At 36.8% G+C, this 27,432-nt stretch overlaps 1 protein-coding gene across 1 annotated transcript in view; it reads left to right on the top strand.

The window, feature by feature from the left end:
• ASZ1 (ankyrin repeat, SAM and basic leucine zipper domain containing 1) overlaps positions 1-27,432 on the top strand; it is a 71,969-nt gene that overhangs the window by 21,441 nt on the left and 23,096 nt on the right. The window contains exons 5-6 of the mRNA XM_003808648.4: positions 25,515-25,626; positions 26,468-26,602. Coding sequence (XP_003808696.1) covers positions 25,515-25,626; positions 26,468-26,602 — 247 coding nt within the window. The remainder of the gene's footprint in view (positions 1-25,514; positions 25,627-26,467; positions 26,603-27,432) is intronic.

The following is a 27,432-nucleotide window of genomic DNA, read 5'->3' as shown; positions in this document are numbered from 1 at the left end:
GTTATCTTGCATATTTAAGACATATGTTAATACTGCTACTCAGATACCTGGAAATCTACCTGGACCTTTTGAAAGCATAAAATAGGATAGAGGTGAAGAAAGCTAGTTGATGAAAAGCTCTTGGCACTAATTTTTCAAAACACATGCACAAAAACCAAGATCACACACAAACACCTTTCAAATTCTGACTTGACTTTTATCTTATTAGTGTCTGGTACATGGTAGGAAATTACTATTTCTACACTGAACTCAATTCTCCATCAAATAGACTACCCTTTGATAAGTCTTATTGATTATAATAATGTTAACACACACTGATTAGTAGTGTATAATTATACACTACAAAAATAAAGTAGATGTAATAAAATTATACCACTACCTCCTTATAAAATTTGTTTGAGAATTTAGCTTTTTTGTCTTTGGCTATGCTTTAAATTCTAAATTTGAAATGACAGCTTAATTGCTTTCATTTAAAAATGTGATTTTTTTTTCCTCTTACATCTTTTAGGAAAAAAGCTTTCCATACCCTGTCCTGAAGTACTGATAGCTGATATCAGGGAACTAGTGTATGAGTTTATAATTTATTGTTTATAAATTGTCTAACTTTAGTGTATTGGTTTTCAACAGTATAATGATAACCAGAAATTCTCAACAAGAATCTCTCCAAAAAAACTCTGCTATGCTTGAATAAAACCCTGCTATACTTTCTTTGTAATTTTTTACATTGTTTCATCTGCCATTTTATTGTAAAATTGTATTATAATGGCAAAATAGTCATAATTTTCATTGTTAAAATTAAGCAAAAATGTATTTTGAGTTACACTATTAAGAAAAATTGAAGATTACTTATTTGTGAATGATCTTGGACTCAGAATTTATGTCCCAAGTCCTGTTACTATAAGCTTCATGACCTTGCTAACTTCTGAAACTGAACTTTTATTGTTCATTTATGGTATAAGATAAGAAAATTTGTTTCACTGATTTTGCTGAATTCTTGTGACAGTCAGATGCAATATCGTGTAAAATTGTTTTGTAAAAAGTGTTGCATATAAATATAAAAAGTTTCTAAAAAAATGGCTGATGCCATTAAAGAATCACACTTTAGTTATGACTGTACTACTAAGCAGATACCAGGAGTACCTATTAATAATTAGGGATAGTATGTTTTCAAGGAAACTGTAAAAATAAATTATCTACATAAAAAGTTTACGCATAAGAGATATGTTACACAAAATTATAGAAGTATTTATAATAAATGTGTAATCCCAAAAGAATTAATGAAAATTTTGCATGTTCCTAAAACAAACAGTAGGATGATTAACAAGCAAAGTCATAAATATGGTCCTCATCCATTCCTTAATTCTAATCTAGTTAAACATGCATTTTCTAGGTGAGAGAGAACAATATTTTTCTTTCTTGGAAGCCTCACTTGGATTTGTTTAACTCTTCTTTTTAATCTTTTATGGAGAGGAGGTAGTGAAGTTTCTTCTTTCACATAATAAAAATATGTTTTCATATGAGTGTTTTAGCTCGTATACATATTTGTTTTCAAATTTTGCTAAATTTTATGCATCCTGGTAGTTTTTCAAATAACTGACAAGGTCCCCCTTAATTTGTATGTTATTCATTTTTATTAAACATATAACAGTGTCATTAAATCTTGGAGTATCTTGTAATTAACATTCCCTATTTGAATGTGTTCTTCCTGAACATATAGTAGAATTCATTTTTCTTTATCCCTTTTTGCCTGGCTAAAATATTTTATTTAAAATAAAGCAGGGGACTTTTCTGACACCTTATTTATATTTTCAGTGACAAACTGTAAAGGAACACTGACTTAAAGCAGATTTCTTTTTTGCTAATATGTTTAACTTTTAACTATTAGAATTCTGAATAATTTTTTAAAATAAATTCTTTCCTTGTTTTACCTGTTCTTATTAGAGCTGTTAGCATATCAAAACTGTGGTTCATACAGTCTTTGAAAAGCCATGTTTTGCCTAATTATTGTAATTTTGCTTTAAATATGTTTTAAATAAAATAATATAATGTGGTTAAAGGACCCTTTGTATCCTCCCCAATCATATTCCCTTTCCTTCTTTCTTTCTTATAGAAGCAACTACAGTCTTGTAATTTGCGTGTATTTTTTCTGCCCAAGTTAAATTACACATATGATCATCCATCTGTGCGTGTGTATATAATCATCCATAAACATTATATAATGCCACTTGACATACTTTTTATTCGACTTATTGAGATCTAATTTACAAAATGAAATGCACAGATCTTCAGTGTAGAGTTTTTATTGTGACACATATACCCATGTAACCCACATCTCTTTCAAAATATAGAACATTCTTCCTCACCCTAGGAATCTCCCTTAGGCCCCTTCCAAGATAATCCCCTGAACCCAGAAGGCAACCACTCATTTTTTTTTCCTACCCTGCATTAGTGCTGTTTACTACATTATGCAGTATTGTACTTCTTAATGTCTGAATTCTTTTGCTCAGCATGTTTTTGAGAACCTATGTTTTGTGTGTCAGTAGTTCATTTCTTTTTATTGCTGAGAAATGTTCTAATGTTTGGATATATTAAAGTTTGTTTATTCTCCTACTTTGCTTTTCATTATTAATATCTAGCTGAATTCCACTATGGTGAAGGAACATATTCTATATTATTTCAGATCTTTGAAATTTGTTGAGATGTTCTTTATAACCCAACCTATGGTCAATTTTTGCACTATAAAATAATGTGATTTGGCAATGGTTGGGTGTAATGGTCTACTGTGATACTGTGATATAATAAATACATATTTGGTCTTTGTCCCCTGGTTCCTGGCACAGCTCCTTCATGCCTTGTAATTTATTGAATGATAGGGGTGATCTTTTGAATGATATAAAGCATGTTTGGTTAAAATATTTGGTCTTAACCACTGGTTCCTGACACTAGAACTTCTGAAACCCTTGGAATCTCCCAAATGATAAGAGTCTTTAGACATCTCATACTAATGAGATGACTGGTTGTGGGGGACGGAGGCAGAAAGACCAAGACATGATTAAAGGGTAGAAATTTTTAACACTACCCCCTGACCTCCACAGAGAGAGGAGAGAGAGTGGAGATTGAGCTAATTACCAATGGCCAATGATTTAACCATCCCTTCATAAAAAACCCTAAACTGTAGGATTTGTAGAGAGCTTTTGAGTTGGTGAATATGAGAAAGTACTGGCAGAGTAGCATGGTGAAATCTCACACCATCCCTCTCCTTCCCACCTGGGAGGTAAATTATCTCTTTGTTCAGCGTATCTGGACGAAGACTCTATACACACTAACTGCCCGTTCGTCATCTACATTATCTTCTGACATCCAATCATTGACATTGTCATGACTTGATAATGCAGGATCACCAGAAGCAGATGATCCTCCTTCTAATGTATTGTGTGTACATTACAGAAGGTCAAAGTAGCTTAACACTATGTCACGATGCCTGTCATTCACCCTGCTTCATCTCTTCACATAGGCATTTTATCATTACATATCATCACAAGAAGAAAAAGGGTGAATATAGTACAATAAGATATTTTGAGAGAAAGATCACATTTACATAACTTTTATTGAGTATATTATTGCAATTGTTTTATTCTTAGTTCCTGTTATCTCTTACTGCTCCTGATTTGCAAATTAAATTTTTTCATAGGCACATATGTATAGGAAAAAAACATAGTATTTAAAGGGTTCACTACTATCTGTGGCCTCAGGCATCCACTGGGGGTCTTGGAGCATATCCCCCATGGATAAAGCAGGGACTACTGTCCTGATTTTTTTTTTTTTTTTTTTTACTTCCGTGTTCTATCAGTTACTGAGATTTGCATTTTGGTCAACTTTTCCTTCCATCTTTTAAGCCTCCTATATCCCTGATGCATTGACCTTTTACTTTTATGAAGTGTACCCCTTTGTATGTAGTAATTCTTACTTCATTATAATATACTTAATCTAATATTGGTATAGGTATATCAGCTTTCTTGAGCATGTGTATAGTGTTTTTCCATATTTTTGCTTTCAGCCTTTCTGTGTGCTTTTATTTAAAGTAAGTAATATATAGTTCTCCTTTTTTAATCCAGATTGATTGACAGTAGTTTTCTTTCAGTGTGCCTTTAATGTGCACACTGATCGGTGTTTCATTAGTCAGTGCTCTTTTTTCCCAGTTCTGATTATTTTTTGATTAATCAAATATTATTTTTTATTATTCCATTTTCTATCTTTCTGTAGTTATTCGTTCTTTTATTATTCTTTGAGTGGCTACCCTAGAGATTATAACATACATTCTTTACTTATTAGAGTCTACTCTAAAATAGTACTTTTAACAATTCCTGGACAATGCAGGAATCTTAGAATATTTTAACCTCATTTGTGCCCATTCCACCCCTGTATTTGTGCTATTGTTGTCATATATTTTGAATCTATCTCTATTTTTTTTTTTTGAGATGGAGTTTTGCTCTTTGTTGCCCAGGCTGGAGTGCAGTGGCGCAATCTCGGCTCACCACAACCTCCGCCTCCCGGGTTCAAGAGATTCTCCTACCTCAGCCTCCCAAGTTGCTGGGATTATAGGCATGGACCACCACGCCTGGCTAATTTTGTATTTTTAATAGAGACAGGGTTTCACCATGTTGGTCGGGCTGGTCTTGAACTCGCAACCTTAGGTGATCTGCCTGCCTTGGCCTCCCAAAGTGCTGGGATTATAGAAATCTATCTCTATTTAAACCTCACAATTTATTATTAGCATTTTAGTATTGCTATCAATTATGTTATTATTACCAACTTTTATTTGGATTTACCCACATACTCATCTTTATGGCTCTCTTCATTCCATCCTCTATTTTCATATTTTAAACAGGGATTTAATCAGGGATCATTTTTCTTCTGAAAACCTTTTTTTAATACATCTGCTGGTGACTGTGTTTTTGTTTCAAAGCATTTTTATTTTGAATGTATTTTTATTTTGCTTTTCATTTTTGAAAGTTATTTTCACTGGGTATAGAATTCTAGGTTAGCATTACTTTCTTTTGGTACTTTAAAGCTATCATTTTGTTGTCTCTTATTTTTACTGAAAGCTTCTATGCCCAACAGCATTAACTCAAGCATACTCTGATAATGACCCTATGGTCTAAGGAGAGTATGCGTTTGGAGTTCTGAGCTAAAGAATCTGGGAGTAGCCAACCTAGAGATTCACTTCTTATCTAAGAAGGGCATCTGAACCCCTGGCCCATTCCTTGGAATACAGGCCATACAGGGGATTCAGACCCTTTGTTTTGGGTTAGATGGAGGTTGCTAGGTGGAGATTGCTAAGTAAAAATTCTGTGTAACTTGTACACTTTTTAGAAATAGTTGCAGTTTTCCTAATCAGCCCATTGCTCCTGGACCATCTTATGTATGTCTTTAATAAACCCTATGGCTCGTTCACTGGCTTGGGGTTTCCTCTTCAGCCTCTCAAACATGGTGCTATCCCTATTTGAGTCAGTAGAGGTCCCACTCAACAATTGGCAATCCAGCTAGGAAGTTGGAAAGAATCCTGTGAGCACCAAGATGATGCGATCAGGGAAAAGGAAATCCACAAGGGAAACGCTGGGATGGCCATCCACATCTATGTGAGGCCCAATGACTGCTATCCTTGATGGATGAGGCCCACTGCATGAGTATGGGGATGCCCTCATAACATCAAAAGGTCTGGAAGAGCTGGTGCAGGGGGTAGATCCAACTAAGTGAAAGTCACATGCCCACGCTGTGATAGCCATAGTTCATTAGCAGCTCCTGTGTGTCGAGGAGCCACGGAGGCTGAGGTCACTGCACAGGCAAGGGTGCATCAGTTACAAGACAAGCTGTGATTAGAAAGAAATGCTTAGTTAGCTCAGACTAAAATGTTGGAGACCTAACTGTCCTGCCTGTGCAAACAAAATGACAGAATGGACACTCTGGCTTACCACGTAACTCATTTGAAGAGTCATCAACTGTCAGGCCGACAAGTTAGGGCTGTCATGAATAAATCATCCTGGGACGCTAAGTCCTGGGACCCCATGGAGAGCTCTAGTGGGAAGGAGGAAGAGGACTGGGATGAGTCCATAGAGGTTCCCATACTGTCTGCATGTACATTGGCCACCACCAAGGTAAAAGTGGACCCCACAAAAGGAAGCCCCTCAAGACTTGCCCTGCCTGAAAGAGGGCAGCACACCACAATGTGGGATTATACCACTGTGCAACTGGGAAATAGGTTCAAACAGAAGGGGAGAGAGTCAATCATAGGGTGGTTTCTCTGTCAATGGGATGTAGGGGTAGAGAATACTATACTCTCTAGATTCGAGATGAATAAAATGGCATCCATCACAAAGCACCTGGTCCTGAGGCAGCATTTCTATGGCACCAATCATGGGGATCAGACCATCCCCCTCCTTAGCTGAGTGGTTGTGGGCTTCAAGGGAGCCTGGCCAAATGAGGGAGACATCTCCACATCTCCTTTGCAATGGCAGACTATGAAAAAGTTGCAGGACCTCCTCTGGGAGTTGGGGATGAAACATGCTATCAATATTTATGCTAAAAATCAGCACGATCCCAACAGTGAATTGGTTACTGCCAGAATAAAAGAGAATTCTGCAGTAGACACCTAAGTAGTGATATAGGATGCCAGTTTCTGTCTTAAACACCCTAATATGGCAGCCAGTATCCTGGGCAGCCCAAGTGGCTCCTGACTTAAGGGAAACAGAAAAACTGCATAAGTAAGAGGTATGCACTGCTGGATGAAAGACAAAGGAGTCAAAAAAAAAAAAAAAAAAAGGAAACAGTCAAGGGGCTTATCAGAGTGATTTGCTGATAGATGTAGGCAACCTGCTAATGGCAGGGATACCTACTGAAAAAAAAAAAAAAAGACAAAAAGCCTAATACTGTTTTGGTTAGACTGTAATAAAAACTCAAGCCGGAGCAGCACTTCACTAAGGAGCCTCAGGCTCAGCCCACCACCCCTCCCACAGAGAGACGGCAGGCACTAACCCCTTTAGCCTAAGATAAAGGCCAAGGCCTCAGAATCCCAATAAAAACAATGATGGCCAGGGACCAGAGGCCTCATATAAAAACTATATATAGGTCACCTAAAAATAGACTGTGCTTGCTCTAGTGCAGTGGTCCCTCACCTTTTTGGCACCAGGGACCAGTTTTGTGGAAGACAGTTTTTCCTAAGACTAGGGGCAGGGGGATGTTTCGGGATGAAACTGTTCACCTCAGATCGTCAGGCGTTAGATTCTCATCAGGAGCATGCAACATAGATCTCTCGCATGTGCAGTTCACAATAGGGTTCGTACTCCTATGAGAATCTAATGCCACCACTGATCTGACGGGAGGTGGATCTCAGATGGTAATGCTCGCTCAACTGCCACTCACCTCCTGCTCTGCGGCTCAGTTCCTAACAGGCCACAGACCAGTGCCAGTCTGCTGCCCGGGGGTTGGGGACCCCTGCTATAGTGGATACTGGAGCCAAGTGCACTCATATATGGTAACACCTATCGGTTCCAAGGACCTATAACAGCAATAGATAGTAAAGGGTGATGGGGAATGAGGTATAAATGTTGAACTAGTATTACAAGTTGGGAGACTGTCACGAAGACCCTATTTAGTATATATAGCTCCTGTCCCAAAATACATCTTGGGAACGAGTATTTTGTCAGACTTGACCCTCCAAACTGCCAAAAAATTCCAACTGAGAGTTAGGATGACAAAACATAATCACGGTAACACAAAATGGACACCAATACAGTTGCCCAGCCCCATAGCAAATAGTAGTGCTGAAGCAATACCACTCGTGAGTGGGGGTTGGGGGCATGATAAAATCACAGAAACTATTAAGGAGTTAGCCCAGGTGGACATTATAAGGCCAGTAGTGCACAGCCCATACAACAACCCTGTATGGCCTGTGCAAAAACCTGATGGGACTTGGAAAATAACAGTACATTACCAGAAATTAAAATATCACTTCCCTTCTGATGAAAATAGGACAGGTGCTTGGTATGTAACGTTTTCTTATTAATTTAACCAAGCCTTCTTCAGCATCCCCATTGCCCCAAAGACAAGACCAATTTACATTCACCTAGAAAGGAGAACAATGGACCTTTACCATCTTGCCCCAAGGATATTTACATAGCCCCACTATCTGTGAGGGTCTAATGACCACAGACGTCAATTGTCAGTCGATGGACTACCCTGGAGAGGGTACATGTTTTCCATTAAATTGATGATATCATGCTAACTAAGTCTTTTTCTACCTTACAAACTGCAGCCCCACCTTTGGGTTAGTAATGGAGGTTGCTAGTCCCCACCTTGCCGTCTTGCTTGGCAAACGGAGTATGGGCAGCACAGACATTTAAGCGTCCAGGCTTATCAAATATTTGGTGTCATCTGGTTGGGTAAGACTAAAGTCAAGTCGTTCTTTCTGCCATTATAGATAAGGCGTAGGACTACCCGCATCCTACCACACCAAAGCAGTTGCAGACCTTCTTAAGCTTTATAGGGTATTAGTCCTTTTATTCCCCATTTGGCCCAACTCCTCAGGCCCCTATACCACTTAGTCAAGATGGGGGCTCACTGGAACTGGTCCACAGAGAAAGATGAGGCCTTTAAACAAACTAAAGTCATAATGAAACAAATATAAATTCTGGAAACTCTAGTACAGGGACAACCTTGTGAATTGGACATAGCCAGTTACCCTGAGGGGTGTGCCATTAGGGTTCTAGTCCCAACTATGGAAGGGGGCTGAAGCTAAATATATCATCATGGAGCAACAACTCAATGCTAAATATCACCTCTTACAACATGCCAACGTGACAAAGGGGCTCCCAGTGCTGGTATGCACTCAGTATCCCATAGCAGTTTGGTTAAAGGATACCTCCCGGAAACCAAAGTCTGGGAATTCCCAGAGACAGATGTGGCCAAATAGCATACATACTTGCAACATTAGGCTCCAAACAAAGGGAGCACATCAATAGTTCCTTAAGTGCAGAGTTCCATTTGGTGCTCAGCCCTGTCACCTGTTTGACAACTGAAGGACAGTCTTTGATTGAGGTCACTGAGCCGGGTTTAATCAACTCTCAAGTGCTTAGAAAAACCTTCAGTACAGTATGATTTCTATTATGTTCGTTATTCTCTTTTGTTAATAGTTTGTATTGCTGCCACAGCATTTGGCTGCACATACTGCTCCTCCACATACCTGGCCCCCAAAAATCACTCAAAAAAAACATGATAAAAATATGAGGGCCATTCAAGAATATGCTGAGATGGAGTGAATGGCAGATGCACTTTACAGCAGTAACTCCAGCATACCCTAAGAACAGCCGTATGGTCTAAGTAGAATGTGTGTTTGTGTTCGAGCTTCCAAGCTAAGGAATCCGGGAGTGGCCAACCCGAAGATTCACTCCTTACCAATGAAGGATATCTGAACCCCTGGCCCATTTCTTGGAATGCAGGCTGTACAGGGGATTAGAGACCCTTTGTTTGGGGTTAAGTGGAGGTTGCTAGGTGAAGATTGCTAGGTGGAAATTACAAAGTAAAAATGCTATGTAACATAAATGCTTTTTACAAATGGTAGCAATTTTCCTGTCCAGCCTGTCACTCATGGACTGCCCTGTAAGTTCTCAGTAAACTCTATGTCTCATTTGTTGATTCTGGGTCTCTCCTCCAACCCCTTAAACACAGTGCCATCCCTATTGGAGCCAGTAGGGGTCCAGCACAACAAGTCAGCTGTTACTCTTATTGTTGAAGGTATTAGATTTTATCCTCTGGTTGTTTTTAATATTTTCTGTTGGTCTTTTTTTTTTTAAAAAAAAAACAGCTTTGCTATGATATCCCTATGTATAGTGGGGTTTTGTTTTTGTCCCACAGGAATTCTTAAATCTGTTGTTCGATGTATTTCATTAGTTTGGGAAACTTTTCAGGCAGTATGTCTTAAGATACTGCTTTTTCTTCATTCTCTCTCCTCTCCAATTGAGATTTAAACCATTACATCTATATCCCATTTGTTTCTTAACACTCTTTTCTTCCTTTATCTTCTCCATATTCACACTGGGTATTTTCTTTTGGTCTATCTTCCAGGCCATTAATTCTCTTCTGTAGCTAATCCACTATTAAACCCATCTATTAGCTTTTCGATTTCATTAATCTTGTTTCTTAGTTCTACAATTTACGATGCCTGGTAACTTTTGGTTGAATGCTGGATATTATATAAAACTTTGGTACAGGTCTGTTTGCTTCCAGAAAATATTTAATGTTCTTCTGACTGATAGTTGAAATAAGGGCAGATCACCTCAATTAAATCAGGGATTAAGATGGTTCAAGGCCAGATTTCAGGATCAGTTTATTTCCTGTATTTTCCACAGTCTCAATTCAAACTTGGGGTGTTTATCTGAGCCACTTTCCCTTTGAGGATCATGAATGCCAATTTTTATTTCGTCTGCTATTTGTGGGAATGCTCAAAGCCCTCTTAGCATCTAGTTTTAGCTTGGTGGTTGTAGTCTTCTTCAGCCCCTGAAAATACTTTGAAGGCAGAAGTCCAACAGAAGATCACTTCTCTGCAGGGTCACCTTTCTGTTACTCCCCTTTTTCCAGATTCTTGATTCTTGAAGTTCTCAGTGCTTTAGTAGACCTGAACTCCAGTTTTTGTGTTGGAGTTCCCCATCACCATAAGGAGGCCTAAAGGTACTGCTTTCTGCTAATGCTACCCATTAGCACTTGCCAATGCTAATTGGCAAATGTCTAAAAGCAAAAAGTGGAAGAGGATATAAAACTCAATTCACCAAATGCTGCTTTTCTCTCCAGGAGCTTGGCTTCTATTGTTCTGGCAACCTTGGTTTTTCTACTGTGTCTCCAGGCATATTTGTATTTTATCAGCTTTTACAGTCTTTTTCAGTGGGAGGTTTGATCTAACAAAACTTTTCTGATAGCTGGAAATGGATATCTAATTCCTAGCATTTTATCATTGTCGAAATTTCCTTTATCATAGTTGTTTCATTAATCTCTCAACTATAAACTGAGTGTTTTAAGCAGATTAAAAAGATTAGATAATACCGAACTATATGCAAAAATATGACATGAAGACCAACGATTTTACCCTTAGTACAGAGAAGTGACAAATACATCATTGTGAAAATATATTATTTTTCTGTCAGATTGAGTTTTGCTTTCTGCTTTTCTTTGAATGCCCTCTAGTGGAAATTTTATTGAAATGAAATAACCAGAAATTGAGACTAACAAAAGGTTCTGTATCATCCAGAAATAAAGTTTAATTATGGGTACCTCATGTACGTAAACTTTATTCTTTTTAACCAACTCTTATTTTTTTAAGTTTTATTGAAATACAATTACATATTGTAAAGCTTAAAGTGTAGAATTCAATGGTTTAAGTATATTTACGGCATTCTGAAACCATCACCATTATCTAATTTTGGAACAATTTTATCATTCCCCAAAGAAACTTAATATGCATTGGCTGTCATTGATTCCCACCCAAACCTCCCAGCCCCCACCCCTTAGCAACCACTAATCTACTTTATAACTCTATAGGTTAGCCTGTTCTGGACACTTTACATGTAGCCAACTCTTGACTGTAAAAACTTTTGAGGAAGCCTGGTAGATGAAGAAAAAAAATCACTTAATGTCATTGGTTTTTAAAATTGGTTTCTGTTACACAATTAATACATGCTAAACGCTAAGAGTTAGAAGATGAAAGACTCAGTCCTTGCGTCAAGAATTTGACAGTACAGAAGAGATTCCAAGGCTATAGGCATTTACAATATAGGAAGATTAGAGGTAGTAGAAAGTGTCTCTAGGAACAAAAACTGGGAAAACTTAACTGAGATGCAGATGACAAGTGAAACCTTCCTAGAGGTTCATTCCTCAAACTTAGTTGTTTTTTATTGTTTGGTTTTTGGGGTTTTTATTTTGTTTTGTATTTTTTTAGCATTTAGTTTCAGCTTCGTTCAGTTTTGAGACACAGTCTTGCTCTGCGCCCAGGGTGGAGTGCAATGGTGTGATCCTGGCTCACTGCAGCCTCGACCTCCTGGGCTCAGGCCATCCTCCTGCCTCAGCCTCCTAAGTAGCTTGGACTACAGGTGCATACCACCATACCTGGCTAATTTTTTAAATTTTTTGTAAAGACAGAGTCTCACTATGTTGCCCAGTCTGGTTTCGAACTCCTGGGCTCACATGATCCTCCTGCCTTGACCTCCCAAAATGCTGATATTACAGGTTTGAGCCACTGCGCCCAGCCTCAAACTTTGTTTTGAAGGATAAGTAGGAGTTAGCCAACTGAAGATCGTAAAAATGAATATTCAGTTTAGAGGTAGATGCACGTGCAAGTGGAGATGGATGAAAGAGCCTGTTTCATTTAGGCAGTTGTAAACAGTGTATCTAGAAATATTTTAACCAGCTCATGAGATATTAGAGTAGAAAGTGGGTCAGAATTGACGCACTTTGGCAGAGGCTAGATAGTAACCTGTGTAATCCTACTGAGAGATACGAATTTTTATCATGAAAGCTATTGAATAATTCAAGAAGAATGAACATACTAGTATTTTGTAAAGGTTATTCTGACAGCAGATTGAGGATAAATTGGAATCAAGAAATCCAGTTAAAAGATTATTGCAAGAGCAACTAAACAGTGTTTCATCAGCACTATACCTGCCAGTATGTATATACTTCTCTCTTTATAGTGGCTGTACAATATTCCACTGTATGGATGTGATATCTTAATCCAGTATTTCATTGAAGAACACTTGGATTGTTTCCATTTTTTTAGTTTCACAAAAAAAATACTGCAGTGAACATCTTTGGCAACTTGAATAGATTTTTTGATAGAACACATCTGTAAAGTGGAGCTGCTGAGACAAAGGTAGATGTGTATTTAGAATTGTGATAGTGTTATGGGAAGATAGGCCTTGAGCGTGAGACATCCAGGTTCTTGGCGTGTTGAACAGAGTTGAGCAAAATGCACAAAGTAAGAAAGGTACGAAACAGCGAAAGTAGGGATATATTGAAGCGAGATAGCACTCCATAGGATAGGAGTGTTTTAAGCAGATTAAAAAAGATCAGATAATACTGAACTGTATATAAAAATATGACATGAAGACCAACCATTTTACCTTTAGTACAGAGAAACGAAAATACATCATTTGTGGTTCAGGGGCCCTGCTCACAAGGTTTTCTGGGGTTTAAGTACCCTTTTTGAGGTCCCTATTGGCTACCCACTATGTGGATGAAGGATTTGGCCTGTGGCCGATTAATAGCTGAGGTGAGTTCGCCTGTGGCCAACCAGAGGCCAGAGTGGACTGGCACCCTATGCAGATAAAGGGATAGCCCATGCTTGGCCCACAGCCAATCCGTGGCACTTTCCCTTTCCACCTGAGACTTAGTGGAACAGAGAGGCTTGTAGAGGGAGTAGCCTCTGATCCTTTGTTACTAGGCTGTGGAGAGATGGGGATTTTTCTTTTGATCCTGCTTTAGGAAGTTAGCATGAGTTGGCCTTATGTTCTCTGCCTTCAGACCCAGGTGTTTTCCTCCAGCTTTAGGAAATTAGCACGAACTGGCCTTAAATTCCCTGCCTTCAGACCCTATTCTCCAGCCTCAATAGGTGTTACCAAATCGTCTTCTGAAAAAATTGAAAACATTTACACTATCTCCAACAGTACTTGAGAGGACATACATAGTGACAGCACTAGATATTTTTTATGTTCTCAGCTTTACAGTTTGATTGCAAGTAATGATGCCTCATTTTAGTTTGCATGCTTTTTAATAATAATTGATTAGTCTTGTGCATTTTTGTAAGTTGTTTGTATTTCTTTGTCTACTAATTGCCTGTGTACTTTGTAGTTTTGCTGTTTGGTGGTTCACATGTTTCTTACTGATTAACAAGAATCTTTTGTATATTGGATCTTTTACTTTGGTTTTTTATTGCGTTTGTTTTGGTTTGGTTTGGTTTGGTTCTGTTCGGTTCAGTTCGGTTCAGTTTGGTTCGGTTCGGTTCGGAGACAGAGTCTCACTATGTTGCCCAGGCTGGTTTTGAACTCCTGGGCTCAAGAGATCCTCCTGCCTCAGCATCCCAAGAAGTTGGACTATAGGTGTGTGCCACCATGTCTGGTAGGTATTTTTTAATTCTTTTAGGTATTTTAATTATTGTTATTAAATTAATTTTATTTTTAATTAATTTAATTATTTTAATACATGTTGTAGATGCTATTTCTAGTTTGGTTTTTGTTTATGCTTTAAAATTTTTTATGTTGTGATTTTGAATGCATTTTTGAGAAAAAATGTCAGAAAGATAACTTCCAAAAAAAGTGTTAGGCTCAGAGATTTTAATAGGTTACTTATTTTAAACTTCCAAGGAATAGATTACATTAATACTATCAAAACCTAAGGGAAAAAAAAGCCTTTCATTTCTTGTTTATAAAGCAAACATAACACTGATTCTGAAATCCAATTTAACAAAGATCCACTTAAAGAAGTCTTACAAATCAATCTTAGTTATGAACATGGATACACAAATCTTAACCACTTAAAGAAGTATTAGCAAATTTAATGTTATCAGCAAAGTAAATGAATAATATACTGTGATCAGATTGATTCATGTCATCTATACAAAAATGGTTCAATATTAGGGAAACAATTACATAAATAGGTCAGAGGATTTTTGAGGTGGTTATCATTATAATAGATGCCAGAAAGATATTTTATAAAAGTTAAAATCTCTGATTTTTATAACCTTAGTAAAATATGATTAGATGAGTAGCTCCTTAATTTCGAAAACATATATCTGAAGACAACACAAATTACACGTTTAATGGAGAAGCTAGCAGCATTTGCATTAATGTCAGCAACAAGGCAAGGATGCTTGTCATAAGCACTTTTAGTTTTACCATTGTTTTGGGAACTGTAAGGCAATTCAGTTATGCAAGAAAAATACAAGATGTAGTTAATAATAAAAATACCTATTAATGACTGAGAATTTACTTTGTGCATGGTACTGTTCTTTGTTACTGAATATTATTATCTCATCACAGATTGTGATACTAACACAAATAGGTGTCACAAATATAGAAACTATTTTATGCTCATATAAAGTTGTAGAAACTGAGGCAGTGAGAGTTTAAGAAACTTGTCTAAGCCAGTAAATGTTGAAAGCTAGATTTGACCTAGGCATTCTGACTCCACAGCTTAACATTCTAAATCAGAGGTTGGCAGACCTCTTAAGTTTCACTGGAACACAGCTGTGCTCATTTGTTTATGTATTGTCTATGGCTATGTTCATGATACAACAGCAGAGTTGAGTGGTTGTAACAAATCCCTGCATGCATCACAAAGCCCAAAATATTTACTGTCTTAACCCTTTACAGAAAAAATTTGCTGACTGCTGATGTAAACCATTGAACCATGCCTCTAATTAAACTATTACATCTTTTTTATTAGGAAAAGGAGAACAAAATCATAATTTTTAAATTATATTAATATATGCTTGGTAAACCAAAAATAGTCAACTCAGAAATAACAATCATACAGTGTAGTAGTTTTTACAAAACTAATGTGCAAACTTCATTTGGTTTCCAACTCACAAGAAATGAAAAGCTTGAGATTACAATTTGATTTAAAAATGTGAAAGGTCTAAATGAAGAAAAATGTAAAACTACACCAAGTAAAATAAAAGAAGATTGAATAGACACGTCATGTTGGCTGGATGTTAGTTGTCATCTTGACTAGGATGAATCAGTATTTAAAAAGACATTTTTAAAAATCTAAATATATAGAATTAAACATCGTATTCAGAGTGCCAAACAGATTGTTTTGACTTGATGAAATGATTCTAAAAATTCTGGAAGAAAAACATGACCAAAAAAAGAATTTTTGGAAAAATAGGCTTATGAATTCAAGCTCTTAAACTGAGAATATGCTAAAGTCTTGCCCTTCCACAGAAAGCTTTAGATATAAAGCTATTAAAATATTTTGATAAAGTTATTTTTGAAAGAAAAAAGTTATCTCTGGAATGGAAAAAGAGTCGCTCGCCAAAGAAAGAAACAGATGGGAAACTCTAGCAATACCTAAAATCTGCATTACTGATAGACAAGGTTATCTTGTCTTCTGTGTTTGGGGGCCTTTGCCATAGACCAGAAGGTAGGTGCACAACCAAAAATCACCAAAATCTGAAGAATGTAGGTGTCATGAAACAGGGACAACAAATTCAACAAAAGAGTGACTTAAACTAGAGAAAGTGGGAAAAATAGAGGAATCTAAAAAGGCCTTTATTCCTGAACAATAAAAGAGGGATTTGCCTTCACAAAATAACAATAGAAATGAAAAAACAAGCACAGTGAATTATGAAAAAAGGAACTATTGAATATTAAAACTAAGTATTTGTGTAGAAGAGGTAGAAGAGTAGATGGGAGTCATCTGAAGAGCTGAGTAGTGGACTAGAAGATAGAGGTGAGGAAATCTCCAAGAATACAACACAAAGGGCTAAAGAAATGGAAAGTATAAAGGAAAGGTAGAGACATGGAGAACCTTTCCAGAAGTCCTAACATCTGTCAAATAATAATTCCAAAGGAGAACATGGAAGATAGACTATGTTTGAAGCAATAAAGACCAAGAATGTTTCCCAATTGAAGACAAATTGGTAGGATTGAAAGAATCACTGAATAAAAGATTTATATACAAATAGATAAATATATATACATTTTTAATTAAAATATGTAGACACATCACAATAAACTTCAGAACATTAAGAATGAAGGCAAAAATCCTAAAAGTTAACTACAGAAGAGATTATTTACATATCAAGAAAATTCCTATCAAGAAATGACCATCTTGGCCAGGCTTGGCTCACCACTGTAATCCCAGTACTTTGGGAGGCCAAGGTAGGAGGACTGCTTGAGCGCAGGAGTTTGAGACCAACCTGGGCAACAGAAATTTTAAAAATTAGCCAGGCATGGTGGTGCATACCTGTAGTCCTAGCTACTCGGGAGGCTGAGGTGGAAGGATGGCTTGAGCCCAGGAGGTCAAGGCTGCAGTGAGCTATGATGATGCCATTGCACTCTAGCCCGAGTGACAGAGCAAGACCCTGTCTCCTAAAAAGGAGGGCCAGGGTGGGGGAGAGTATTTATGATAAATTTGTATTAAATTTCCATCATATAATAAGTTTGGTGTTCTAGTAGCTGAGGAGAGAATGAAGCAACATAAAAGTAAACATCTCTTTTCTCATGAAACTATGTATAGTTATTTATTAACTTTTCTCTTTGTTGAATAGTAAGGATAAGCGTGTTGGAGAGGAGAGGACTTAAAAGTAAGTACTGAACTTGAAGAAAATAATGAAATTAAAAGCTTTCAGATCGAGTGGGTGGGAGTGAAACTAAGAGAACTTGATCAATCTAACAAGGTGATTCCATGTCCAAGGAGACATGGAAACATGTATTTATTATGGACGCATGATAAACAGAAAGTGCAAAAATGTCAGAAATAAGTCCAGCCATATTAATAACTAAGAAAAGTAATATAATCGGTAAAACTCACTTATTAAAGTAATAGTAACTCTCATATTGGCTAAAAGCAAAATCTAGTGAAGTCACACCTAAAAATAAAACATTACATTAGAGTGGAAAATAAATAAAATGATTTTTTAAATGCCATTTATTCAGCAAATATTTATACCTGGTAAATATCAAGACAAAAAAATACCCCTAGGGTAGTAAATAAAATGCTAGGCAAACATTACTTAAGGGACCAAAGAGAAAATGATATTGATAGAAGCAACAATTTAACAAGATAGTTTTAATATACATGGCTTTTAAATACATAGAACAAAAACTAGTAGAACTAAAAAAAGGAATGAAAAATCTATAATCATATTTGAAGACTTTAGTATATCTCTTAGAAAAACAGATTAGACAAAAAATAAAGATATAGAATAACACAATCAACAAGAGTATCTAATTGATATTTACCTAGAATTCTGACTTTAACATAATTTACATGCATGGATTATTTTCAACAGAAGTTATGTTGTAGACCACAAAGAAAGTCTTTTAAGAATTTTTTTTTTTTTTTAATGATACCCAGCTAGGCTCAGTGGCTTATGCTTATAATCCCAGCACTTTGGGAGACTGAGCTGGGCGGATCACCTGAGGTCAGGAGTTTGAGACCAGCCTGGCCAACGTGGTGAAATCCGTCTCTACTAAAAATACCAAAAATTAGCCAGGCATGGTGGCATGCGCCTGTAGTTCCAGCTACTCAGGAGGCTGAGGCAGGAGAATTGCTTGAACCTGGGAGACAAAGGTTGCAGTAAGCAGAGATTGTGCCACTGCACTCCAGCCTGGGCAACAGAGTAAGACTCCATCTCAAAAAAAAAAAAAAAAAAAAAAAAAAAAAAAGATACATCTTAATAATTTCTGGTAATTTCTGGATTAATTAAAATAGAACTGGTAAAAGTGACAACACAAGGCCTTTATATCAGCACTTGTGCGATTCAGACAAAGCACAGAGGAAATTTCCTCCGAGGAAAAATAATTTTAAATTCATTTATCGGCAAATTAAAACATTGTATGAACAGTATGATATTATTAATGTTTAAAAATGCCTTTGCTTATTGTATTATTCTGTACCTAGAAAACCCTAAAGATTTCCCACAGAAGACTCCATAGACCCCTGTTAAATAACTTCAGTAAAGTCTCAGGATACTAAATCAATGCACAAAAATCAGAAGCATTTCTATATACCAATAATGTTCAAGCTGAGAACCAAATCAAGAATGCAGTTCCATTTACAAGAACTGCAAAAAATAAAATAATTAAAATACCTAGGAATACATCTCACCAAGAAGGTAAAAGATCTCTACAGGAGAACTGAAAAACACTGCTGAAAAAAAGGATTTTCCATTCCTTTTTTAGAATACATCTAACCAAGAAGGTAAAAGATCTCTACAGGAGAACTGAAAAGCACTGCTGAAAGAAATTATAAATGACAAACAAATGAAAAAGAATTCCGTGATCACAGATTGGATGGAAGACTGCAGTATCATTAAAATATCTGTACTGCCCAAAGCAATCTACAGATTCAATGTGATTCCTATCAAATGACCAATGTCATTTTTCACAGAATTAGGAAAAACTATTCTAAAAGTCATATGAGGCCGGGCACAGTGGATCACACCTGTAACCCCAGCACTTTGGGAGGCAGAGGGCAGACAGATCACCTGACGGCAGGAGTTCAAGACCAGCCTGACCAACATGGTGAAACTCTGTCTCTACTAAAAATACAAAACTTTGCTGGGCCTGGTGGTGCATGCCTGTACTCCCAGCTACTCGGGAGGCTGAGGCAGGAGAATCACTTCAACCCAGAGGCAGACGTTGCATTGACCCGAGATCATGCCACTGCACTCCAGCCTGGCAACAGAGTGAGACTCTGTCTCAAAAAATAAGAAAAAAAAAATGAAACCAAAAAAGAACCTGAATAGCCAAAGCAATTCTAAGCAAAAAGAACAAAGCTTGAGGCGTCACATTACTTAACTTCAAGCTATACTAAAAGGCTGCAGTAATCAAAACAGTATTGTACAGGTACAGACATAGACATGTAGCCCAATGGAACAGAATAGAGAACCCACACCAACAACCAACTAATCTTCAACAAAGTCAACAAAAATAAACAATGGGGAAAGGATACCCTATTCAGTAAATGGCACTGGGAAAACCGGATACCCACATGCAGAAGAATGAAACTGGATCCCTACCTCTTGCCATATGCAGAAATCAATTCAAGATGGATTAAAGACTTAAATGCAAGATTTCAAACTACAAAAATCCTAGAAGAAAAACTAGGAAATGCTCTTCTGGACCTTAGCCTATGCAAAGAATTTATGACTAAGTTCTCAAAAGCAAATGCAACAAAAACAAAATTTGACAAGTGGAGCCTAATTAAACTAAAGAGCTTCTTCACAGCAAAAGAAACTATCAGCAGAATGGGAGAAAATATTTGCAAACTATGCATCCAACGAAGGACTAAATATCCAGGCTCTATAAGGAACTTAAATCCATAAGAAAAATAACCTCATTAAAAAGTAGGCAAAGGACATAAACAGTCACTTCTCAAAAAAAAAAAAAGACATACAAGCAGTCAAGAAACATGAAAAAGTACTCAACATCACTACTCATCAGAGATGCAAATCAAAACCACAATAAGGTACCATCTCACACCCTTCAGAATGGCTATTATTAAAAAGTCAGGCCGGGCACAGTGGCTCACACCTGTAATCCCAGCACTTTGGGAGGCCAAGGCAGGTGGATTCCAAAGTCAGGAGGTCAAGACCAGCCTGGCCAAGATGGTGAAACCCAGTGTCTACTAAAAATACAAAAATTAGCCAGGTGCAGTGGCAGGCACCTGTAATCCCAGCTATTCAGGAGGCTGAGGCAGGAGAATCGCTTGAACCCAGGAGGCAGAGGTTGCAGTGAGCCAAGATTGCACCACTGCACTCCAGCCTAGGTGACAGAGTGAGGCTTCTTCTCAAAAAAATAAATTAATTAAAAGTCAAAAAATAACATGTTGGTGAAGCTGCAGAGATAAGGGAAACATGTACACTGCTGGCAGAATGTAAATTAGTTAAACCACTGTGGAAAACAGTTTGGAGATTTCTCAAAGAACTAAAACTAGAATTACCATTTGACCCAGCCATCCCAGTATATACACAAAGGAAAATAAACCATTCTACCAAAAAGACACTGCACTCATTATGTTTATCACAGCACCATTCACAATAGCAGCTGGGCATGCTGGCTCATGCCCATAATCCCAGCCCTTTGGGAGGCCTAGCTGGGAGGCTCGCTAGAGGCCAAGAGTTTGAGACCAGCCTGGACAACATACAGAGACTCCATCTCTACAAAAATAAAAAATTTAGCCAGGTGTGGTGACACATGCCTGTGGTCTCAGCTACCTGGGAGGCTAAGGTGGAAGAATTTCTTGGGCTTGGGAGGTTGAGGCTGTGGTGAGCCATGATTGTACCACTGCACTACAGCCTGTGTGACAGTACAACCCTGTCTCAAAAAAAAAAAAAACCCCACTGTTACAAAGATATAGAACCAACCTATGTGCCCATCAACTCAAGAGTGGATAAAGAAAATATGCCACATATAGGTCATGGAATACTATACAGCCATAAAAAAGAAACCATGTCCTTTGCAGCAGCACGCATGCAGCTGGAGGCCATTATCCTAAATGAATTAATGTAGAAATAGAAAAAAGAAAAAAGGAAACCAAATGCCACATGTTCTCACTTATCAGTCAGAGCTACCCATTGGGTACACATGCATATAAAGATGAAAACAATAGGTAACTTGCTCAAGTCCAGCTGCTGGCTGCCCATAAACCAAGAATAGGAGAAACGAGATGTGGTGAAAGGAAAGTAATTTTATTTATCAAATGCTAGCAATTGGAAAATGGCCGGGCTCATGCCTTCAAAAGACCATTCCAACTTTTTGGGCTAAATGAAGGGGTTTAAGAAGGAAAAGGTGTGGGAAATATGCAGGAGTGTTGCCCAAGGGTGCAGGTCTACATGACTTGTTTCAATGGTTATCTTGAGAAATTGCCTGTCCAGAAGGTCTGGTTTGCCTCATCCTGACTTTGGCCTGGTAGTGGTAGGTTAACTGTTCATAACTACCCCTAAGTGGGAGCTGTATCTCTCTGCCTGGTTTGTTTCAAAACTGGCCCCTGGATTACCTAAGCAAGCACATAATTAGATAAGCAAGCACTGTTCATTGAAGTGCCTGGTGGGAAAAGTAGAAATAAAGCATTTCAAAATATGTTTCAAAGCTGAAAACAAGAAAGGAAAAAAAGTTTTAAAATGCATTTTGAGGCTAGGATGCTCAGTTAAAAATAGACACTAGGGAATCCAAAGGGGAGGAGGCAAGGAGGGGTCAAGGGTTGAAAAACTACCTATTAGGTACTATGTTCACTACTTGGGTGGTGGGATTAATAGAAGACCAAACCTCATCCTCAGCAACACACAATATACCCATTAACCAACCTTAACGTGTACCTCCTGAATCTTAAAAAAAAAAAAAAAAAAAGACTTCTGGATCCAAATTGTTACTTAGACAACTGTAAGTCAGATATATTCAAATACATCACCATCACCCTGTATGTATGTATGTATGTATGTATGATGTATATATATGCAAATATGCTGTTTATTTCTAATAAACAGCAATAGATTTCCTGGCTTTTATATTTTTACTATAAGTTGTATTGTTTTATTTTCATTTCATGTTGTTCATTGCTAGTATGAAGAAATACAATTGATTTTTTAAATATTTCTCTTGAATGCTGTAACCTTGCCAAATTCATTAGTTCTAGTACTTTTTTTGTGGAGTCCATCAGGTTTTCTATATACATCATGCTGTCTGTGAATAAAGACAATTTTGCTTTTTTTCCCATCTGGAGTCCTACCATTTTTCTTTTTCCTTGTCTTGTTCCGCTGGCTAGAACTTCCAATACAATGTTGGGTAGAAATGTGAGAGCATACATCCTTGTCTTGTTTCTGATGTTGGGGGAAAGTACTCTTTCACCATTAAATATGATGTTAACTGTAAATTTTCCATAGATGCTTTTGTCAGGTTGAGGAAGTTCTCATCTATTCCTATGTTGCTGAGTGTTTTTGTTAGAAATAAATGTTGGATTTTGTAAAATACTCGTTCTGCATTTGTTGAGGGTTTTTTTTTCATTTTTAGTTTGTTAATATGGTACATTATATTGATTGATGTTTCAAATATCAAACCAGCCTTGCATTCCTAGGATAATTGCCCGTAGTTATGATGTATTAACCTTTTTATGTGTTTTTGGATTCTGTTAAAATTTGTTTAAAACATTTTTATTTTCAGTGAAGATTATTGGTTTATAGTTTTCTTTCCTTATAATGGCACCCTCTGGTTTTGGTATAAGAGTAATTTTGCTTCATAGAATGAGTTGGGAAGCATCTTCCCCTCTTCAGTTTACTGGTTGAGTTTGTTTAGAATTGATGTTGTTTTCATTAACTGTTTTGTAGAATTCACCAGTGGAGCCATCTGGCCTGCTGTTTTCTTTGTGGAAAATTTAATTTAATTTATAATTACTAATTAAGTTTTTAAAAAATAAGTCTAGGGCTATTCAGGTTATTTCTTTTTGAGTGAGCTGTGGTAGCTTGTGTATTTTGAGAAATTTATCCATTTCATCTAAACTGTCTAATTTATTGGCATAAATTTGTTCATAATACTTCCTCATACTTCTAAAATCTGGATAATCTGTACTGATGTTACTTCTCTTGTTCCTGATACTGGTAACTTATTTCTTCTCTCTGTTTTGCTTAATCAGTCTAGCTAGAGGTTTGAAAATTTTACTGATCTTCTCATAATAAGGATCTGTATAAGAATAAGGAGTTAGCAATATGAAGGTCTGGGGACAGGCAAGAACACTTGCACAGTTCCTGCAAAGGGGAGATCTTGGCATTTTCAAAGACAATAAACTGTAAGTGGCCAAGAATGGAAGCATGGAGGAGAGCAGTTATGAGACTATGGCAATATAAATCAGAGAAAGATGATGTTGTCTTGGACCACTGCAGTGGCTAATGAGGTGATGAAAAGTGATCAGAAGCAGATTATGAAGGCAGGCCTAATAGGAGCTGCCGGTGACTTGTACTTGGAATGACAGAGAAGAGTCATGAATTATGCCTAGTCTTAAGCCTGAGTAATGTGGTTAATGGTGGCTTTATGAAATAGGGAAGACTGAGAGGAGCAGATTTGGGTTATTATGCAGGTAAGTGCAGTGGAGATGAGACATCAACAGTTCGGATTTAGATGTAATGAAGAATTTGAATTCGAATGGTTAGTTAATTCAAATAATTTGTTGTTGCCACGTATGTGTGTATGTGGGGGTTTTGGGTGGCGTTGTTGTTGTTGTTGTTGTTGTTGTTGTTGTTGTTGTTGTTGAGACAGGGTCTCACTCTGGTTGCCTAGGCTGGAGTGCAGTGGCACAATCTCGGCTCACTGAAGCCTTGATCTCCCAGGCTCAGGTGATTCTCCCACCTCTGAAGTAGCTGGGATTACAGTTGTGCAGACCACATCCAGCTAATTTTTTTTTTTTTTTTTTTTGTATTTTAAGTAGAGGTAGAGGCAGGGCTTTTCTCTGTTGCCCAGGCTGGTCTCGAACTCCCGGATTCAAGCAATCCACCTGCCTTAGCCCCCCAAGTGGTAAGATTACAGGACTGAGCCACCACACCTGGCTAGTTGTATATATTTTTTTATGTTTGCTTAAGTTATCCAGGAAATTCAATCTTTACCTCATAAAGATTTTCTATCTAATGAAGCCACTATGTAAGGGATATTCAAGGTAGAGGAGGCAATCTTTTACAACTGCTTTAGCATATAATTTCACATAAAACATTCAAATTATAATATACCATGAAATATAAGAAACAGATATATATGAATTGTGCTAATAAGGACATAGGTGTGAAGTGTTCAGATTTCAGGGTATAACCTTATGCTAACAAACCTTACGGAGAAATAGTCTATTTGTAGGTTGTATATGTAATGTGAATAACCAATAAAAACTTTCTTGGTAAGATCAAAACATGGAACTCTGAAATTATTTATTTTTCTTTTCCAAAGTTCTTTGTGTATAAACCAGATCTTGAGGACAACTCAGGAAAATTGGGCTCAGAGTCTCAGACCTCCTTTAAAACAGACCATGATGTTATGTTCAGCCCAAGTAGAGCTGATAAAATCTGGTGTCCTTGGAATAGGACCAGAAGCTGACTAACTTCCAGGAGTAGAAGGATTGAATCTCTAATTTTGGGAAATGATAAACTACAGAGAAACCACTATCCTCTCCCAGAAAGTACTCTTAAGAGAATATTAAGCTGGTTAATCTATTGGACTTATCTCTTTTCTAATTATATATAGTAAGTCTCCCAGTCAGAATAAAATTCTTTCAGTCTCAGACTAAAGTAGAATCATAATAGAATACATTAAGGAATGAAGTTTTTAAATTTACATTTTTGTTTCAGCAATCCTCTAAATAAAATGTAATAAGCATTTAGTATTAGCAAATCCTTTGAGGGCAGGGACCTTATTTGTGTCATTCATTACTATATTCCTAGCATAAGCATAGTGTGGGTACACTGATAATTTTCTAGATGAATATGTATATTAGTGAAACTTCATAGTAGAAAGCGTGGCTTATTTCATGTATTTTTTAATACATTTATTCACTAGAGGGTGCTGTGTAAGCATTCAGCACTTTAAAAGTGTCATCTCTTTCACTTGTACTTACTTGCAGGAAGATTGGATTTTTAAATCACCTGATTTAGCAAAAGCTTTCATTTCTTTTTGTTTTCAAAGCAGTACTGGTGGTATTGTGTATGGTTAAATTAATGAAAATGAGAGATTAATGGCAGCATTAACACAAATGTTTCCTTTCTTCCTCCTCCTTAGGAGACTTATGACCCCAATCATGTATGCTGCTCGAGATGGTCACACCCAGGTTGTTGCTCTCCTTGTTGCTCATGGAGCAGAAGTTAATACCCAGGATGAGAATGGTTACACTGTGAGAAACATTTTTACAATGTTTCTTTTTGTTTCTGTTATTATCAGTAATCTACAAAAAAAGAATTTTAAGAAGTAATAATTACAAAAGGGCTGGAATATAATTGCTATCTGGTGAAAAAAAGCAACAGTTGAAATAGAAGGGTGTGGTGACTCACACCTGTAATCCCTGCACTTTGGGAGGCCGAGGCAGGCGGATCATTTGAGGTTAGGAATTTGAGACCAGCCTGGCCAACATGGTGAAACCCCGTCTCTACTAAAAATACAAAAAATTAGCCAGGCATGGTGGCACGTGCCTTTAATCCCAGCTACTCAGGAGGCTGAGGCAGGAGAATCGCTTGAACCCAAGAGGCAGAGGTTGTAGTGAGCCAAGATCGCACCACTGCACTTCAGCCTGGGCAACAAGAGCGAAACTCCATCTCAAAAAAAAAGAAAAGAAAAGAAATAGAAATAAGGAATTAACTGACTCTCGTAGTCCTTACTCTTGATTTAAAAAAAAAAAAAATTGTAACACACAGCAAAATCTGGGCTCTAAAATATACATAAGAATTATTTTTTGTAGAAAACCCTTCAGTGATTGGCAAATAAATCATTTTATTCCTTAACATCAGTTAATTGTATAAAACACTGGTTTTAAAAAATCAATGAGCTTTGCAGTCAGCTTTGCAATTACAACTTTGGAAATATGTTTACATTATATTGTAAAATGAAGAGACTGCATCATTCCATTAATTAACTATGTTCTCTTTTTTATTGTGTCATAAATACTGTTGAAAACTTTTCCTGTCTGTCTCATATACACTCCTTCTCTTTAAACAATCTCCTTTTCCCCCTACTTACAGGCTTTAACGTGGGCAGCACGTCAGGGTCATAAAAATATAGTTTTGAAGTTGCTTGAACTTGGAGCTAATAAAATGCTACAAACCAAAGATGGAAAGATGCCAAGTGAGATTGCAAAAAGAAACAAACATCATGAGGTATCCTTCTGTACATATTAAACTTATTTTCTATGGCATATCACATTATCATTTGTAGAACTTTTGTATTATTCTGTTAGAATTAAAAGTGTAATTATAGTGTATCTGGCAATTATTAAATGTTTAAATATGTATCTTTCCTCCAGCCAGGTAATGAGAACTTTATTTTGCTAGAGTATTCATCTTCTATGAAACAAGAAGCACTTACAATATAGTAATTTAAAAGCTCTATAAAAGAGTAATAAAATCTTATTCTGGCCCCAGGAATAAAATTGTAATATACTATTTAAACATTTTAAACTGGTCCAGAATTTTAAAAGTAATTTAGTGAAAGCTAGTAAAATGCCAGTTTGAACATGTAACTCAAACATTCTTTTGTAAGTTTAATTAATGTATTAAACAATTTAAAAATTAAATTCCTTAAACAACATTTGCTCTTATATGTGTGACAGGGCTTACGATAAAGTGATAATATACCTGGATGTATAATCTGTCATTCAGATGTTAAACTCAATAATAAATACTTCCCATACATTAAATTACTTTATCAATATAAACTTTTGGTCTGAAGATTAAAGCTTTAGCCACAAGTCTGTAACTTCTAAGCAAGGATCAAGTATAGTACAGTTATAAAACTAAGTTGTTTAGTTCAAGAGTTTGTAACACTGAGTTCCCGAATTTGAAAGCACGTAAAATTCCAAAGATTCCGTCATGTAATCATCAAACCAAGCCACTTTTACTGCATATAAAGTAACTTCCTCTAACCTTTTAAGCAATCTGATAAACATGGCTATCATTTTCTAAATATTATTCTAATATTTTCAGAATTT

This window comes from Pan paniscus, chromosome 6 (genome assembly GCF_029289425.2).
Source record: "Pan paniscus chromosome 6, NHGRI_mPanPan1-v2.0_pri, whole genome shotgun sequence".
Taxonomy (NCBI): domain Eukaryota; kingdom Metazoa; phylum Chordata; class Mammalia; order Primates; family Hominidae; genus Pan; species Pan paniscus.
This window is presented reverse-complemented; position numbering and strand designations above follow the sequence as displayed.